General features: G+C 48.0%; 1 protein-coding gene across 1 annotated transcript; it reads right to left on the bottom strand.

The window, feature by feature from the left end:
* Positions 1-7598: 7598 nt before the first annotated feature.
* LOC126525156 (polycystin family receptor for egg jelly-like) lies at positions 7599-14356 on the bottom strand. The gene is made up of 4 exons (XM_050173214.3): positions 13013-14356; positions 11839-12070; positions 10748-10930; positions 7599-9085 (listed from the first exon to the last, which is right to left on the bottom strand). Exons 1-4 carry the CDS (start codon positions 13147-13149, stop codon positions 8762-8764), a joined length of 876 nt encoding a protein of 291 aa, XP_050029171.2. The 5' UTR covers positions 13150-14356; the 3' UTR covers positions 7599-8761.
* Positions 14357-17647: the final 3291 nt, after the last annotated feature.

Here is a 17647-nt window from a genome sequence, read left to right as displayed (position 1 = left end):
CGTGCTGTGGGCGTGGTCGGTTCGCCTAATCTTTTGACGCGGAATAAACGCCATGATAACTGCTGCGTCACAATATTCTCAAATGCGTTGACTTTTGTGGACGCGTACTCCCGGTACGTTGACGTCGGTATGCAGAGGTGGCATATCTCTGCAAGAGTTTCTCGTGACACAGGTAGAAAGTATAAACAGCCACCAACTAGCCTCTTTCGTGGACCGTTTGAACTACGCGTATAATGCTCCCTTTCTTAGCGAACGAACAAACCTAACTCGCAGGGCTAAGTGTGTCAGTTCAAAGGCGAATAAATATTCAAAGTGAAGCGTCATTGAAAGTGTAAACACTCAATGCACGTTTCAGCTAAGGCGCAACAAGCTTTAAGAGAGGTTTCATTGCAGGTTAAAGAAAGTCTGCGTGTTCTGCTGCGTGCGTTTGCGCACCATAGACTGCTGCGTGCCACCACTTTCAAGGCTGGACGGAGCGAGAAATTGTGCACGAATCGTGGAACGATCAACTGTGCAATTATTCATTCGTTTATCTGTAAATATGGTTGCCATCCAAGCAGACAGTATCATAATTATGAACAGTATGACTGAAATGTTAATTACACCGAACACAAAAGTCCGCGTGTTTCTCATGCGCGCGTCTGCTCTGCTTACCGTATGTTTATTTTAATCATTTTAAGGAAATGTATTTATTTATGAATATGTCACGGGTCTTCAGGCAGGCGTTGCATGAGAGGGAAAACTACGGTTGCGTCAACCCAAAACGAGCGTTATTCAACAAGGCGAGAAAAAAAAGATACGTAACGCAGCAAAATCTTTATTTGCACATGCGGCATAATACTGTGCAACATCGATACACTCAATACAAAAAGTACAGTTGAAATGAAAGCCAAAAAACAGGCAAAAGTACGTACGGTAAGGTGCTAGTAAATATTAGACGATGATCATCGGAGTACAGAGTAGGCGTACAACGATGACTATGTATATCACGATGTATATCAATGACTGAATCAACGCAAGGCAAAGTGCAAAAAAAGAAAAAAGAAAGTAAACAAGGCATGACAGGGCAAAAACAGGTAAGCTGTATATGCCATCCACGATAAACCACAAGTTCAGAGACAATGAATGCTGTGTGAACTCACACACGATTTGTTTAAAAAAAATGAAGTATTAACCATACCAACAATTTCTGGTGTTTTACATGCCAAAGCCACGATCTCATTATGAGGCACACCATAGTGGGGGACTCCGGATTATTTCTGACCACCAGTGGATCTTTAACGCCCCCCCCCCCTCCCCCCAACGCACGGAATACAGGCGTTCTTGCATTTCGCCCCCATCCAAATGCGGGCGCCGGTGCCGGAATGTGGCACGAAAAGCACAAACACACTCATTACTCACGCCACATTATACGCGTTATACTAGTAGGGACCCGGGCTCTCCCACTCACGAACAATGCGGGACCTTTCCATCAAATAAATACACCGTGTGGGAGTTCCCTGCCAACGCCATCTTCATCAAGACAATACTTTCTAAACAATGCCACACAATCAGCGTCCCGGCAGCTGGGAGGGGTGGACCACTTCCCCACGAAAGTTTGAAAAACTGGTGGCCGCTTAGGGTGCAGCACGTCAAGTACCAAAGGTACTATAGTTCCTTTGGGAATAATAAATGTTGTTTCTCTTTCTATCTCTCTCTATCGCTCTCATGCTACTTGCAGTTTCTGTGAGTTTCGTGAGCCAGTAAAACCAGTGCAGCAATACGCGATAACAAAACTACTGAAACGCGAAAGCGATGGCGGAACCTTTTGACTGTCCGCGTAGTTTTCAAGGGTAACGTCAGTGAGTTCCTTTTGTTTTTCTAAAAGTCGAATAAAACTGCACAAATAGCACTTTCTTCTGTCTTATGATCCAATGCAATGAAAGGATCTTTTTATTACGAGTGGTTGAGTACTACATAGTAGCAAAATTATAATGAGCAGTGCATATATGTCGCAGGGGAGTCTCGGTTACTAAACCTCTGTTCGTGATAATATTGTGACGGGGCGTCAAATACATCAAAGATGAAGCACGGTTTACAAACAGACTATTTACAGAGGTGACCAAGATGGCTGAAGACGTGCAACGTTCCGGAGATCGTCGTCTTCGTTAGTCCAAGGAGGTCCAAGGCAAGTTAGTCCAAGGTCAACGCTTTCCGCCTCGTTCGCAGAATTGCAAACCGGCACCAAGGCATGAAGGAAAAACTTATTAAACGCAAGGGTAGTGAGGCATCCTCGCACCGGTCCCCGCACGGCCCCAATGCGCTCAAACGAGACGAAGGGGAGAAGCGGGCGAGTGGAGCGCCACCTGTCGGGGCAGCGCCGTACATTGCGAGGAGTGGGTCATCTGTGTTTGCCGCAAGATGGCTCTGCGTGTGCGCCAAGCGCAGAAGAAATGTAGCGGAAACGTACTTCGCTACTCGTTTAACTGCGACTTCTGTAATTTACATGCTCATAATTACCGATATACACCGCAGTATAACTTTATACGGCCCGTTTCTAAGGCAACACCGCATTCACTAGAGGCGCTTTTGTCGCGCTTTGAACCATCGAACTGATGGCTGAGTGGTAGCGTCTCCGTCTCACACTCCGAAGACCCTGGCTCGATTCCCACCCAGCCCATCTTGCAAGTTGTTTTTATTTATGAATTGCCTTCCCGGATTTTTCGGTCATGGCCAACGCCGCCGACGCCGACGACACCGGCTTTTCTGCGACACGAGCTCCTTAACGCTGTCGCGTTAAAACAATCTCCTCAGGCTGATCAATGCCTTCGTGCTATGTCACTTCACGTACACGATTTCTATGCACAACTGGCTCAGAGCGGAGCGAGACAAGGTCAACGCTCTCATCCGCAAAGTAGTCAAGAGGGCTCTCGGGCTACCCATCAGGACCCATACTGAGGATCTCCTCAAGCTGGGGGTGCACAACACCGCCGAGGAGATTGCCGAAGACCAAGAACGCGCGCAACTCACTCGCCTGAGCTGAGCACCACAGCGGCAGGTAAACGCATCCTCGAAGAGCTGGGTTTTACCACCCTGCGGGATCCCTGATGGTCAGTACCCCGATCCTTAGGTGCATTCGAGACAAGTTCGAAGTGGCCCCTGTGGCCCGAAACGTCCATGCCGTGCACAAAGAGGGCAGACGCAAGGCCAGAGCAGCAGCCATCTTCAAACAGATAAAGCAACGAGACATTAGAGCAAGCTTCGTCGACGCCGCGGAGTACAGCGATGGGAAGACCTTTGCCGTCGTTGTGGTACTCCAGCGGCAAGATTTCCAATAGCGCCTCCATTCGCACTTCAGACCCCGGAGTCGCCGAGCAAGCCTCCATCGCCCTCGCCCTGCTAGACGGTCGTGGGTCCGAGATATATATAGCGATTTCAAAACGGCAGTTAGGGCTTTTAAGAAGGGTTGCATCTCCAAGCAATCTGCTCGTCTTCTTAGCAGCTCGAGTCCATATGCTCTCACGCATCATTCATTCCACTGGTTTCCCGCTCACGTAGGGTCGGTAGAGGGTGCTCCCCCGAACCTCAATGAGTCTGCACTAGGGGTGTGCGAATATTCCAAAATTCGAATGCGAATTGAATATTTTCCTTATTCGACGCGTATTCGATTCGAGAAATGCATATTCGGAAATTCCCGAACATTCGAAGAGGCTCGAATAACGGTAGAAACGGCGAATATTCTGAGAGACGGAATAATTGAGCAAGTAACTAATTATATGCTTGCTCCGCATTTTCCTCAGAACATGTTTATTCACTGAGAACTTCGCATGACCAGCTCTTTATTTGTATGCTCTGTTTCAGTCTATCTGGATGACGCCCGTGAGACACGATTAGTTTCAGCTTTTTACCAAGCTTTATTCTATGGCGCTTTCATAACCATATATGATGTCCTTTAGGGCTCTGTAACTATATGCGATGAAATATGCATCCCAAAGGTTACCTGCACAATCGTTAGATGTTTGGAAATTAAGAAGAAAAAAAGAAAACATGTCCGAGGAGAACGTTGCATCGCCATCGACGACTCCCGCCTTGTGTTCCCGCTTTTCTCATGTAATCGTCGGCGCTTTGCTACCAGCTGCGCTGCTTCTCCGTGAGACAAACTCAAAATACGCGAACTACGCCACTGCCCTATTTGCAACTATCTCAGTGCTGATACAGCCCTCGATTAGGCGTGTTCCCCACGAAGGGCATGAGCTGCAGATGACGAGCCACCGAGCAAGCAAGAAATGAAAGCCGGAAAAAGTCTCCTTTGGCGGCACTACACAAAGCTCTCGCCGTCGACAGTTCGGTGCAAGTCGTGCGAACATGATCTTAAAATGCCAACGGGAGTGACCACTACTATTCAAAATCACACGAAACAGCACCCTTTGTCGATGGAAATGTACAAAAAAGAGGCCGCCGCAAACCCACCGTTGAAGAATCAACCGACACTGGATGATATACTTCAGCAGAGACAGCAGTCATTGTCTCAGAAGAAAGAAAACGCACTTCACCAGAATGTGGCAGCCATTCATTTCTTCACCATTTCTGCCACATCAGTTCAAAGCACTGGTCGAAGCAGGTATACAGTCGTGCTACGGTCAGCCATCTCGAACAAAATTGTCGCGTGTGCTCGTCCCGCGCATATACAACGACACAAGAGCAAAGGTACGACAGGAGCTGCGAAAAGCACTTGAACACGGAACAAGCACTCTCGCTATTACGAGCGATATCTGGACGTCGCGCGCCAACGAGGGTTTTGTAAGCCTCACGCGTCATTTTCCTGCGGTGAAGTTCGACATGAAAAAATTCACTTTGAACACGCGACATATGCCGGAGAGTCACACGGCTGTGAACATAGCGGCGTCATTGGAGCAGCTATGCACCGACTGGGAGATACCAATCGACTGCGTGGAATATATCGTGACGAGCAGCGGCTATCCGAGCGGCCGCAATATCCGAGCGGTTGCCAGGAGACGGCCTCGGCTCCAGCGAGCCTGCTTTGCGCACACTCTGCACCTAGTGATCAGTAAAGAAATGTCGTGTACTCCGGCAATCAACAGACTCTGCAAGAAGGCGAAAGCGATCGTAGGGAACTACAAGCATAGCCCTAGTGCACAGAAAAGACTGAACGATCTGCAGACGTAGCTTAAAGACGTGCTCTATGTTGTGCAGGATGTTCACACAAGATGGAACAGTCAGTACCTCATGCTCTCAAGGCTCCTTGAACACTAGGAGTCCATCAGACTTGAGCTCACCCTTTCGGACACGGGCTTAGATACCTTTAACACTGCAAAGTGAAGAGATGCAGTGGAGTTTTTGGAGGCAATGAAGACCTTATTTGACGCAACTGTGATCTTAAGTGCTGGAAAGTACCCCTCATTGTCCTGTCAAATTCCGATTATTCTTGGAATGCTGCATTGCCTCGATGATTGCAAAGGTAACACCTTTGGCAGGCTGCCCCAGAAATCGCACTAGGCGTGTTCCGCATTTTAATGAACGTTTTTCGTGCCAACCCTTTATCCAGCTGCGCCATGAACGCACTGGCTATGTGCCGCTCTTCAATGAACCTTTCGCCAACTTAGGTCACTTAGTATGTGACAGCGATTGTGCGGCAAGCGGGACAACAGTTATCAGCCTTTCCAGGCACCGGCGCACCACGTTTACTCGTCTCGGAGACCCCCACGCACGGATGCCTCACATTGCGCAGCGCTGATCAAGGTGATGTCAGAGAGAGCAGTCAGCGCCCTTATAGCAACCGTTGCTATGTGCTCCATGAACGAGGACAGAAAAATAAAATGAAACGAGACTTCCGCTATACCTCTCGCGCTGGTTTTCAGATTGTTGCGACCGCTTCCGAGTTTTGCCCTTCCTCCATGAGGACGATTGCGCTCACGTTCAAATTTTGCCCCTTCAGCGTCATTATATCTATTTCTTTGATACATCATTTTCTTATATGCTTTCTTTACGCTGAGTAGGTGGCCAGGCGTTCGAGAGCAGTAATTTTGCATCCGTATATGGTGAACAACACCGTCACGATTTCCAGCCCTGTATTCAGCGAAGAGAATAAGGTGAGCCGAGGAGCTTGATTTTTCGTTTGGCAATCATACGAAGAATCATACGAAGGGAAGAACAATGAAGAAACAGTTAGTACAATAGGAATCATGCTAAGCAGAAATGTAAACGTAATAAAGTCAAGCTAAATTAAAGTGGTCGAAAAGATTACTTGCCCCGCACGTGGAAACCCGAGCCACATCTTCCGCATTACGCCTGCGGTGTTTCTGCAACCTAACGGAGCGGCCATTTCTTTTCTTTATGTCTGATCTACTCAAGGTGAGCACATTAAAAACACTGATCATTATTTTGCGGTTGTTCTTACTTGTGTCGTCCTCTCTTACCAAAGTCATATAATGCTCCCTTAAAACGTTTACTTGCACACGTCGCGGTGACTTCAGGCGTTGCGCGAGTGTGTCGCAGTGGACGAGTTCGAAGCCCGGCCGCGAATGGTGCGTACCATTGTAGGACGCCCTCTATGCAAATCCCTGCAAGACTCTTATCCAGGGCGGTACAATATGTACACGGGGTGATATTTTACGTTTTCTGGAATTTTTAAAAATCGCTGGATTATTCGAAGAGGCAGACATTACTATCGCAATCTTAAATAATTATTTTACGGCACATATTGCAGTTTTACGAATTGTGGCCGGTGATTTAGCAAGGCGTATCCACTTGAAACGAATCTGCTGGATTACACCGGTTTCGAGATATTTGCCAAAGTGTGGAACGGAAGACATGAACGTTCCCGATACTTTGTGCTTCATGTTATAAAGTAGGGCTCCGTTAAAAAAGTAAATTTTATGGCGAGTTTGCTGGCCTATATCTCCAAACTGGTATCATTATGGAAATCCACTTCAAGTACATATGCCTCGCAAGCTCACTGACAACAACTCGTAAATTTATATATGTGCCGTAAAGTAAAAAAAAAAAAATTACTCGTTATCCCGGCCCTGCGAAAGGGGATGTCCAGCGAAGCTGTTGCAAAACCACGCACTACAACTGCTGAGAGAGGGGGGGGGGGGTATGTAATGCTTAATTTATGGTTCGGATGCTTGTTTTGAGTATGTTCCTTATTGAAACGTATGCTGTTAATGTGTGTTCTATGGATGATTTCAATGAATGTATGCATTGTTCGCTTCACTTTGCTGACTGATTGTAGACTTTGCATTACGAGGGGGATGAGCCATTGCACTTTTTGCTTGCTTACGGAGTATGAGCCATTGCTGATGATGATAATTTCTGCTCACATATGGACGCGAAAAATACCGACCACAGAGAGGCTCGCAGCTTCGCTGTAATAATTAGGTATGTAATTTGTGAACTTTTGTTAATTGGTTGGACATGTGTTTCTATTTCCCGTGCAAGTAATGTCCGGCTCTGGAAGATCTAGCTCAAGTAGTATAATTATGGGCAACAGGCGATTTTCTAACAAAGTCCCCAAAATCTAAAACTGATAACCCCATTTAGTGTTGATTTCTTGTTACTGGTTGTTAAGTTTCTGTTTGAGAGTAGAGCTCGTGTCGTTATTTTTTTTTTGCCGTCTACTTCACATTTCACGGAGCCGTATTTTGCCTTTATTCCTGTTTGTTTCCGTCATCCCTAAACAGTTATATAAGATGCCCTAAGGCCTAAGACCTTCGGGCGTGGCACAGTGACCTGATTCCGTGTGCATCTTCGATCTGTCCAAGGGGAAGCCGTCATGCTCGTTTTGGTATAGCGCCCGCCCTTCATCAAAATCCAGGCAGCCTATTCATTGACAGTGCGTTGATTTCACTGGCGATCAAAATTAGAGCTAAAATCACTCCTAAGAGGGCATTGATCTTTAGACACGAGATTCTCGCTAGAATCAGGGGGCGTCATTAGAAAGAAATGGTGTCTGGTCATACACGTCGCGTAAGCCGAGCTGCAGAAAATGGCTGGTACCTTCTGCCAGATGCTCATGTTCGTTTATAACAACACAAAATCACACCTCACTTGGAGATGGGCCGACAAACTGGTGGCCAAAACAAGGACATTAGGAAAGTGCCAATGAAATATTGAAGCGGCGATAACCTACTTATCTCTCTACATCAGCACCGCAACTGTCTCATGACAACTGTAGACAAACTTGAACGTGGCATACAACCTGTGCGTCCTTTGTGGGGCTCGAGTTACCTTCGCTTTGCCCCATCTGCAACTATTGATTGAACTTCGCACAATTACTGATACGCCCTGAAGGCGAAATAAACGTGTAAGACACCAACCGAAAAAGACGCATAAGAAGTTTTGGCACCCGTTCTGATGTACTCGTTCGAACAGTCCCTATATGTTTTCTTTCTTTCTTTCTTTCTTTCTTTCTTTCTTTCTTTCTTTCTTTCTTTCTTTCTTTCTTTCTTTCTTTCTTTCTTTCTTTCTTTCTTCCTTTTTCTTTCTTTCTTGCCTTCTTTCATTCTTTCAATCATTCATTCTTCAGCAAGCGTGAGATTAAGTATCTTGAGCAACACAGAAATGTGTGGCCCAACGCGCCAGAAAACCGTCCAGGCGGTCAAGCCATCTCTACAACAGCGACGGGTACGTTAATCATTTGTTACTTATTCTAAATTTGAAAATGAGCCGAAATGTCTATTTCCATTCTAGGAAACGCGCACAGAAAACTGCGCCACAGTTCTTCGAGCAGTCCGCGCTTCCTCGACCGTGACACGACGCGTCACGGCCTCAGGTCTTCCGGCAGCTCGGTGAGCGTGTTGCGGAGGCTGTAGTCGTCCACTTCCGGCGGCCTCGGGATGAGCCGGGCGAGGCAGGCCGAGATGAGGATCACCTTGAGCGGCTCCAGGATGATCTCGTTGTGGAGCAGGCCCGTGAGCGATCGGAAGAGCCACTCCTTGGAGCGCTTGTCGCCGTACGAGAAGCCGTACAGGCAGATCACCGCCGAGCACACGAGGGAGCCGGCGAGCGCCACCACCCAGCCGACCAGCTGGAACCACCAGGGCAGCAGGCCCCGTCGGCCTTCGCGCACAAGCCGTGCATACTCCTGCACGGGAGGTAATGGTTTGAGGTATAACGTGGGATGGCGCGTTCGCATAAAAAAAAAAAAAAAAAAAAAAAAAAAAAAAAAAAAAAAAAAAAAAAAAAAAAACACGCAGGTCATTTCTGTGCCACGCAGGAGCCCTGTACAATAGCGAACAAATGTCAGTGGATCCTGGAAATGATATGACTTCCCGAATCCTTCGTTATGCAGACGACGTCGATGTACATATATTGTGCATGACAGGGCTCGCAACAATAAAAAAGGCTAAGCGCGTTTAGCAAAAAAAAAAAAGAACTTTATTTAACTTCAATTCAAGAGAAGCTTAGTGAAAGAAGCCACTCAATTTGTTCTACACACTTTGTCTGATTATATACAACTGTAGGTTATATTAAGGCACCCGCAGGTTCACAAATGCTTGGGCCGCTTGTCAAAGTATTCGACTTTCCGGTTAGCCGGGTTTCTTTTTCGTCGAGGCCAAGGGGCCTACCATGCTACACTGCATAGTGTGGACATTCCTCCGATGTCACTGCGTGGTATCGCCTCGCGCACGGCAGCTCAGTGGCGGCTGCGGAGAGCAGCGGCGACACCGCTCCGTGCACCCGACGCTTTCTCCCCCTAAGCCACTCGCTTGTTCTCGCTTAACTAGTTACCCAGCAGGTGTGTGAATTAGTGCTGGCTTTAGCCTAGATACTTTTTCTGTTACTTCCACAGCCCATATTCCACATCCCATAAGATAATGCTTATTTCATTGTCAGACGTACGGATTTCCGGATCCGGCAGTCTAGGGGTTCGTGTAATGCTTCCATGCCACGAAAGCCAGACACCGCGAAAGAAAACTGCCAAGATCGTCATAGATATTTTAGCATGTTATGGGCGCCATTCTTTCTAGCTCCACTTTTTCCCAACCAACGGGCAGGGTAGCAAACCGGAGACTTGCCTTATAATTAGCCTCCTTGCATTTCCTCTCTCTCTCTCTCTCTCTCTCTCCCCGAAAACAGATTTTACGCAGCCCCAATAATCTCCAGGTAGCATATTTTAGCAAGACGGCGAAACGCGTTATGCCCGGTACTCGTATTCCTAGAGTTTCTTCCTCTTTAAATGCTTTTCTGTGTTTTATGGCAAAATGAGTGGTAAAATGGTGACCCTTTTAAGAAAGAACGAATGTGGGCTGTACACTGTAGAAAATACCTGAACTCTTAAAGGTGTTTTTATATACTCTACCCTTACCGGTAGGGCCTTACCAAAATTTATAGAGGACGAAAACGGAGTTCTAACAATAGACGGGCGATGACAAAAGACGTAGTTGAAAACTATGTAATCATTCTCGCACCCTTGGATCCGCAGAAATATCCGACAAGAGAATTTCACAGGGAGACATGTGAAACTATCCTGTCGAAGATTTCTGTGCGTCCAAAGCTGTCAGAATGATTACATGGTTTTGAAATACATCTCTTGTCATCGCAAGTCTAGTTAGAACTCCGTTGTCGTCCTCTATCAATTTTTGTGAGGCCCTACCGGTAATGGTGTTACCAGTTCGACAAGAAAACACGCATAAGGGTGTAAGCATTTTTTACAGCGTATCTTTCAGGGATGCTGTGGCTGTGGCAAGCTAGCGCGGCCGAGGCAATGTTCCGCGCAGCTTTACACAAACACGCGCGTGCACACCTGCAGCATCTGAGTGCGGTGCTCGCTGCGCGACTCGGAGTAGTTGTGCGACAGGTTGTCCAGGTAGCTGAACAGCGAGATGCGCGGCCGGCGGCGCTCGGGCGCGGCGCTCAGGGGCCGCGGGCGGCAGTTGCTGAACACGAAGATGACGAACACGCCCAGCGGCACCGTCACCAGGCTCACCTGCGAGCGAGTGCCGTTCGAAACGAGGAGCAGAAACATCGCGGATGCGCGGCACAAATCTGACGTCATCGACATCGATATATTACCTGTGGTTACTCCGCGCAAGGGGTGGGACTGACCACCTATTTCACCTGAATGCTGTCCTGAGTTACGCATGCTACCACAGAGTGTGCTCGGTTATACGTGGCATCACCAGTGGCCAACCCAGCAACGCGAAGGTGCGTACACACTACCGACAATATCTACATTTAGTTCGGCATCGCCACCCGGCTGCTGCAGGTGTATAATGAGCATTGACGGTATGCGAGACCGTAAAAACAAACATCCGCTAAAGCGACACTGCTGGTGTTACTATATGGTTTACGCCCATATGGTCACCACCCTCTTGTATATACGTGCGTGAGTAAGTCTCCTCCTTGCATGCCTATTCCTCTCTGTTATGCTCTACTCTTGTAATTCACTGCCCTACTCTTTTTCTGCTGGCCACCGCTCTATTGCCAACAGAAAAATCAACGCAGGTAAAAATAAAGTCCGGCTAGCAGCGATTTCTATTCTTTTCGATTTGTTGAAACGACCCCAAAAAAACAACTACTTGTGCCGCTGCACAATCTATTGCAGCGGCACAATCTAAACAATGAAACAATCTAAACAGTGAAAACAACAACAACAACAAAAACTCTCAACAGTCGAACGAACGTGTTTTTTTATCCTCACGAGCTTCCGTTACCGTGAACATGGGACACCTAACAAACCCATAAAGGTCTGATGTGCTGCCAGCATTCTTTCCAAATCTTTCCATTATAGCCGAGTGTCCGTTCACCATCAGCTACCCTCGCCTCAAAAGTTTGCGCGAACATCGGCAATCGAAAAACGTGCTGCGTGCAAGATGGCCTCGAGCCGCGGCTCACCTGGAGCCCAAGCAGGAAGTCGTTGAGGTGCACGGGCACCTCGAAGAAGCTGAGGTGCTCGCCGTCCGAACTCGTGTCCACGTCGTGGTACATGACGTTGAACATCATGGCCGACAAGATGACGAATAGCGCGCAGGTGACGCGCTGGGCGCGCGTGAACTTGGAGCTGCGGTAGCGCGCGATCACGTTGAACCACGTGTGGCCCGTGAAGAAATGCCGCTGCAGACGGCGCCTGAGAAGTTTACAGGACGCCGGCCGCGACGAAAAGCAGCGTTAGACCAGATGGAAGACCCCATCTATTAACACATATATGTGGTGCAGCACCTGTCATTGACAGGCGATACTGCAACTGACCGCAAGTGTCCAAAGAACATTTTCCGCGTTAACTTACCGATGAGAACCACGACACAAATGCTTTAGCGGACCCTCTGCGATTTCCCTTGAGTCACTGATCGATAAAACTGTTTCATTTGCTGATAAGGAATGCCGATATCTGCGGCAGGTAAAACCACACTACGCATAGTTAACAGAAGTGTTTGCATTCTGCACGCTCAGTATGTGATGCTTGCGAACCACCATGATTACACTATTTTTTGTGTTTGTCCGTTCAGTCCAACAACAGATTAAGTGCACGGCGCCGCACCTGATATTTGTTTCCTCAGATTTCTTCGCCGAATACAGTTACAATGGTGGCTTTAACAGGAGTTAGCAGGAGTGTAATAGGTACAATGTCGCATATATTTTCGGTCTCTACAACTTGACAAAATATGCATTTTTTTCTGACGTACAAAAGAAAACTATCTTAATAAAATCAAAGGTTATGCCACTTCATGTCCTTGAACAACATAGACATGCAGTGAATTGATTGACAGCGAAAAAACATGCTGACACCGCAGACTTTTCACAAGAACTAAAATTTCAGTAGACAGACACCAAAACATTCCGCCCTCTGTACCACTCCCGCATATAGGACCCTTACAGCAAGAAAACTTTCGCGTAAATTTGTGCTAACCGTTAGCCCACCTGGCCCTCCTTATATCCACCGCTTTATTTCACCTAGGCACTGTGCAGCGTGACGTCGCTAATGCTGTCAAGACTGTTGCGTTATCTGCACGAAACGATTGTGTGATTTCAGCCACATCAATCACGAGGCAATTAAAGTGACGACGGTCACCGAAAGAGCGTCCAGAAGTCTGCCTGCTGCTGTCCGTCGGCTGGCCGGAAACGGAAACTCCTGGGGGAATCCTGATCTTCCCCTTCGGGCTGCAGCCATTGCTCGACGAAGAACACCCAGACCAGGTCTTCGAGCATGTCCTGCACCACCACAGTGTGCAGAAACCACGGAGCGCGAGTACCGCGGGCCTCCAGGGTGAACACCACCTGTGCACAAGGATGGCCTGCTCGCACTCAACGCGATAGCTATCGGCCTGCCCAAAATAGATGATTGCAGTACAGTTATGGCCAAGTTGAGCTAAGACCCTCTTCTTTGACGTTTCACTTGTCAGCTTTTGTGTTTTCCCTCTGTCTGTGTCTGTTTTGTGCGTCATCATGCATGGAGGCGTATGTTCCTGAGAGTGAAAAGCATAGAAACAAGACAGGCCATACAGAAATGCGCTTGAAATCTGCTTCGAACGACGCAGTTTGACGTAAATGCCGCTCGTACTTGAGGCTTCCCGAGCAAGCACAAAACACCGATTACGGTTTGGCCAACAGAAGGTCCCGATTTACGTTACACCCATTGCAAATAAAGAAGTCTGAAGTACGTCAACCGCGCGGTGATGATCATGCCCTGAAATTATTCTTACTGCGCAAGCTGCAAAAACAGCTGAAGGTTCAACAGAAATCTCGCGCGTCTTTGTTCTCGCAGCAGCCATTCTCCACTTTAACAAGGGCGTCACCACTCTCGCCTACCACGTTAAACCCCCCCCCCCCTAGTCCCACCTATAATTCGCATATTGCCAGCTGTAAGGTGAAGAACAAGGGTGTTTACAAGAAACACAGAAACTACGAAAGTGCGAACATAAATATGCGCCGTAAAAAAAAAAAAAAGAAACAAAAAGAAAAAAAGGGGGAGAGAGAGAGAGAGAGAGAGAGAGAGAGAGAGAGAGAGAGAGAGAGAGAGAGAGAGAGAGAGAGAGAGAGAGAGAGAGAGAGAGAGAGGAACTAAGGTAAATAAATGTAGCAGAGCTCGTGAAGATAACTTGATACGGGCACCGATACAAAAGTAGGCTGGGGAGGAAGGCAGCTCGCATCCTTGCATTATCGCCGCGCAGCATTTCCTTTTCTTTCTGGTTCCGCTGTTGCTAAATCTTTTGAAAAGTTGTTTCGGCGAAACGTTAATTGGAGGGCGTTTTTTCTAGTGTAAAGCGTTAACCTCTGGCGGTGTTTGGTGACGGGCCCTTTGATTCAAATGGCGAACAGAATAGCAGCACATCTCCGCGGTCCGTGGAGGTGTCGGAAGAGCGTGAGGTGGTTAAGGGCGCTGTAGACCAGGGTGTCGAAATGGAACTGAACAGAAAAGCCAGAGAAAAGAAAAACTATTTTTGCTGGAACCAGAACTGAACCGAAATGTTTCGATTTTTCTCACGCCGGAGTCAAACCGAAAATAAAGAATAACGATTTTCGGTTCAGGCTGGTCACCATTTCCTCGAGCTTTTAATACGTGGATTTCCTGCTCTGATGGCTCAACTATGCTACCTCATTTGTAAAAGCGCACCATCTACCCCTGATTTAAGAAGTAGTAGCACCATTAGTACGGTTTTCGATGTATCGTGTCGGGGGAAAGGCATGTCAGTAAAGCACTTGTAAGTGTTTGAAATCGGTGACCATCAAATTGTTTTCCGTTGGCAGGAGACCTTTACATGACTATTGAAATGACGAAGCGCTATGTGTATGTCAGAATTCAGCAGCAAACTCAATGAGACCTGTAAAATGGAGCCCGGTGGGCCAACAAACTTCCTATGCGCGTCCTGCGGTCGCCCGCACGTCTACCTTTCACGATGGTGGCAGAGAATCAATGTGGACACGGGTTTTTCAGCACTATGCGAGATGTCTGTAGCCGTATCCCACTGGCTAATCTCATCGTCATTCCTCATACACTTCTTTTCTGTCCTCTATTTCTTCCATCTACAAACACGAGTAGCAGGCAAGCGGACCTTCTCTGCGCTTCCTCAACAAATTTTTCTTTATATCTATTTCTTACTAAAGCTTCACTTAGCATAGATTCCAGCGCTGGTGTTCGATCCGTATAATTCTTTTGTAACCACTACCCCCACTAGAGGCCTCAAGAACAACAAGCGTAACCTTTCCGTGCAGCTTTCCGTGCAGCTTTTAATGCAGCTCGCCAATTTATACTATGTTCGTGAAATTATTTTTTTGGTTATGCAAATGAAGCTGAGCCGGTTTGAACAATTATTGTTTTCGCTCCAGAGTTGAACTCGGACAGAACCGTTTTCGCTTATCAGGAAAAAAATCATGAACGAAAATGTTTGTTCCACACACTGCTGTTGACTTGCTATAACGGGTGTCCCGGCTAACTTTACCCAAGCTGTTCAGCGAAAAAGAAAGCCAGAAAAACCACGGTGCAAGACACGATTTCAAGATCTCTAATGTTCGGTCGTCAGAGGTCTGACAATCGAACCCCGTAGGTCTTATAATTGTATCTTGCACCATGTTTTTCTAACTTTTTTTCGTTGAACAAATTGGCTAAGGTTAGCTGGGACAACCTGTATACGGCCACGCTACCAGTCAAGACGAGCGTGTCGAGTTGGCTGGAACCGGAGACATGCTGCGAAGCCTACACTGGCGGCTGTCTTCCCGCGGCGTTGAGATCACGTGACAGCGCGACAATCGCACGCGCTCATATCCCACACGAGAAACGAAGACCATAGTGCGCTGACTTTTCTCTAGCGTTTTGGCACGAAACGATGGGCACGGTGCGGAAACATCGCACTTTTCGCAGTTCATATCGTGGCTGCTGCTGCTGGAAAAAAAAATAAAAGAGGAGATCCCTGACTCATCCGCACGGCAGGCACGCGTTTCTGCCGCTAACGTAACCGTAACTTTACGGCCTGCAATGCGATTCCCGGGCGGACGCCGCTGAGCGTAACCACACGACAGGCGGAATGTAACAGCAATTCCGATGCGCCCCACTGATTCGGACAACAGACAAATTAAGAAGCACCGGATCGTTATTGCAAGCACAGCAGCTCAAGCCTGCGCAGCGCCGCGCGCACTCGCCTCGGTGATTTCTCCCAGAGCACGCTCGGTGGTGGCCAGGAAGTAGTCCTCGGACTTGCGCTGCAGCGTGCCCGGATTCACGTTCTCGTCCTTCAGCAGGAAGGTGCGCGACGAGCCCTCCGAGCCCTCCGAGCCAACCAGCTGCAGCCACACCTGCGCATAAATTGTCCCTGTATTCGCCTATATCTGGCGCCTCAGTACGCAATCTTTATAGGTGGTCGGGACCGCCGACTGCGGAAGATAAAATCACGTTAGGAGGAGATGCGGTGAGTATAGGGCACGTCGTGTAATGAGTTAGCTGCTCTTTCAGATGAAAGGGAGGAACGAGCAGCTAACGGACTACAGCACAAGCCGTATATCCATAGGGAAGAAACTGGATAAGAATGGAGAGTAGCGGCATTTGTAAAAAGGCCTGTGAATGCGGGAATCTTCATAGGAACCGGTTTCACGGCGAAGCTGTACTACCACCCAATGCATTCGTCGTGCCCGTGGAAAAAATTCAACCAATCACAGTGGGAGGCGCGCGCCGCCTGCGCCGCTGGGTTCCTTGCAGTGTCACCAGATGGCACTCACCTTCGCGCATGCGCGGAAGCGGCGGCTCCGGCTTTGCGGGTGAAATAACCGGAAAGCTCGCCTTCGCGCATGCCTTAGCACATATCATTCACCGCAAGCGTTTCCGCCAAAGATTATGCTTGCATAAACTGCAGTTGCCGGTAAGCGGCAACTATAGCATACGAAGCAGGGAGTGACGTAACTACGCTTTTAAATGTAAAAGAAGAACTCGCGTAGCAAATGATTTCACTTGTGTTCTGATAGCGCTATGGAAAGACCGCGCATAGTTAGGACTCCCGAAGACAGCGTGGACACGGTGAGCGGCGACGGGAACAGCAACGTCAATATGCAGAACGGCGTCGTGCTCAGCGAGAGTTCCGTTTTCCCCATGGCCCTTGTCTCAAGCAAAAGTTTGACTACTGGTACCAGGAATACGAACAAAAGCACAATTCCCGTTTCCAGCACTCAAGCAGCTTTCACTGCACTTGCTGTACGAGACCTACAACGGGCATCACCATCTATATACTGACGCTACAACCACGGTGAATGGGTCTGCAGGATCGGTGATCTTTCCTGCCAAAACCTCCACCGTAAAGATTCGACTGCCTCACCAGACTACATCGACTGCCGCGGAACTCGCTGCTATTCGTTGTGCACTTCGCGTAATTTCTCATGAACTGCCCAAGAAATGGAGCGTATTCAGTGACTCCAAGGCTACTCTTCATTGTTTGGTTTCTGCCTTACGCCGCGGACCCCACGAACAACTAGTTCTAGAAATGACACTGTTGCGTCATCACCTCGTCGAGCAAGGACACCACATCACGTTACAGTAGATTTCAAGCCACTGTCTGTGGCATAATGTACAATGAACATACCGATGCAGCTGCACAATCTGCACATGAGGAGGGCTTGCAAGACTCCATATCATTCTCAAGAACAGACGCAGCAATGAAAATTCGTGTGCTTGCAAATGAAGCCTCAATATATCTATGGAGCACACCAAGCTTGAAGCACACAG

The sequence above is a fragment of the Dermacentor andersoni genome, chromosome 3, assembly GCF_023375885.2.
Source record: "Dermacentor andersoni chromosome 3, qqDerAnde1_hic_scaffold, whole genome shotgun sequence".
Classification (NCBI taxonomy): domain Eukaryota; kingdom Metazoa; phylum Arthropoda; class Arachnida; order Ixodida; family Ixodidae; genus Dermacentor; species Dermacentor andersoni.
The sequence above is the reverse complement of the archived record's forward strand: the minus strand, read 5'-3'. Positions and strand labels throughout refer to the sequence as shown.

Excerpts from the sequence above, each read along its gene's own strand:
- LOC126525156 (XM_050173214.3), bottom strand. The coding sequence starts at position 13,149 with ATGCTCGAAGACCTGGTCTGGGTGTTCTTCGTCGAGCAATGGCTGCAG. Across the intron at positions 12,071-13,012 it reads GACTTCTGGACGCTCTTTCG|GCGCCGTCTGCAGCGGCATT; the intron begins GTGACCGTCGTC and ends TAAACTTCTCAG. Across the intron at positions 10,931-11,838 it reads ACTTCCTGCTTGGGCTCCAG|GTGAGCCTGGTGACGGTGCC; the intron begins GTGAGCCGCGGC and ends ACTCGCTCGCAG.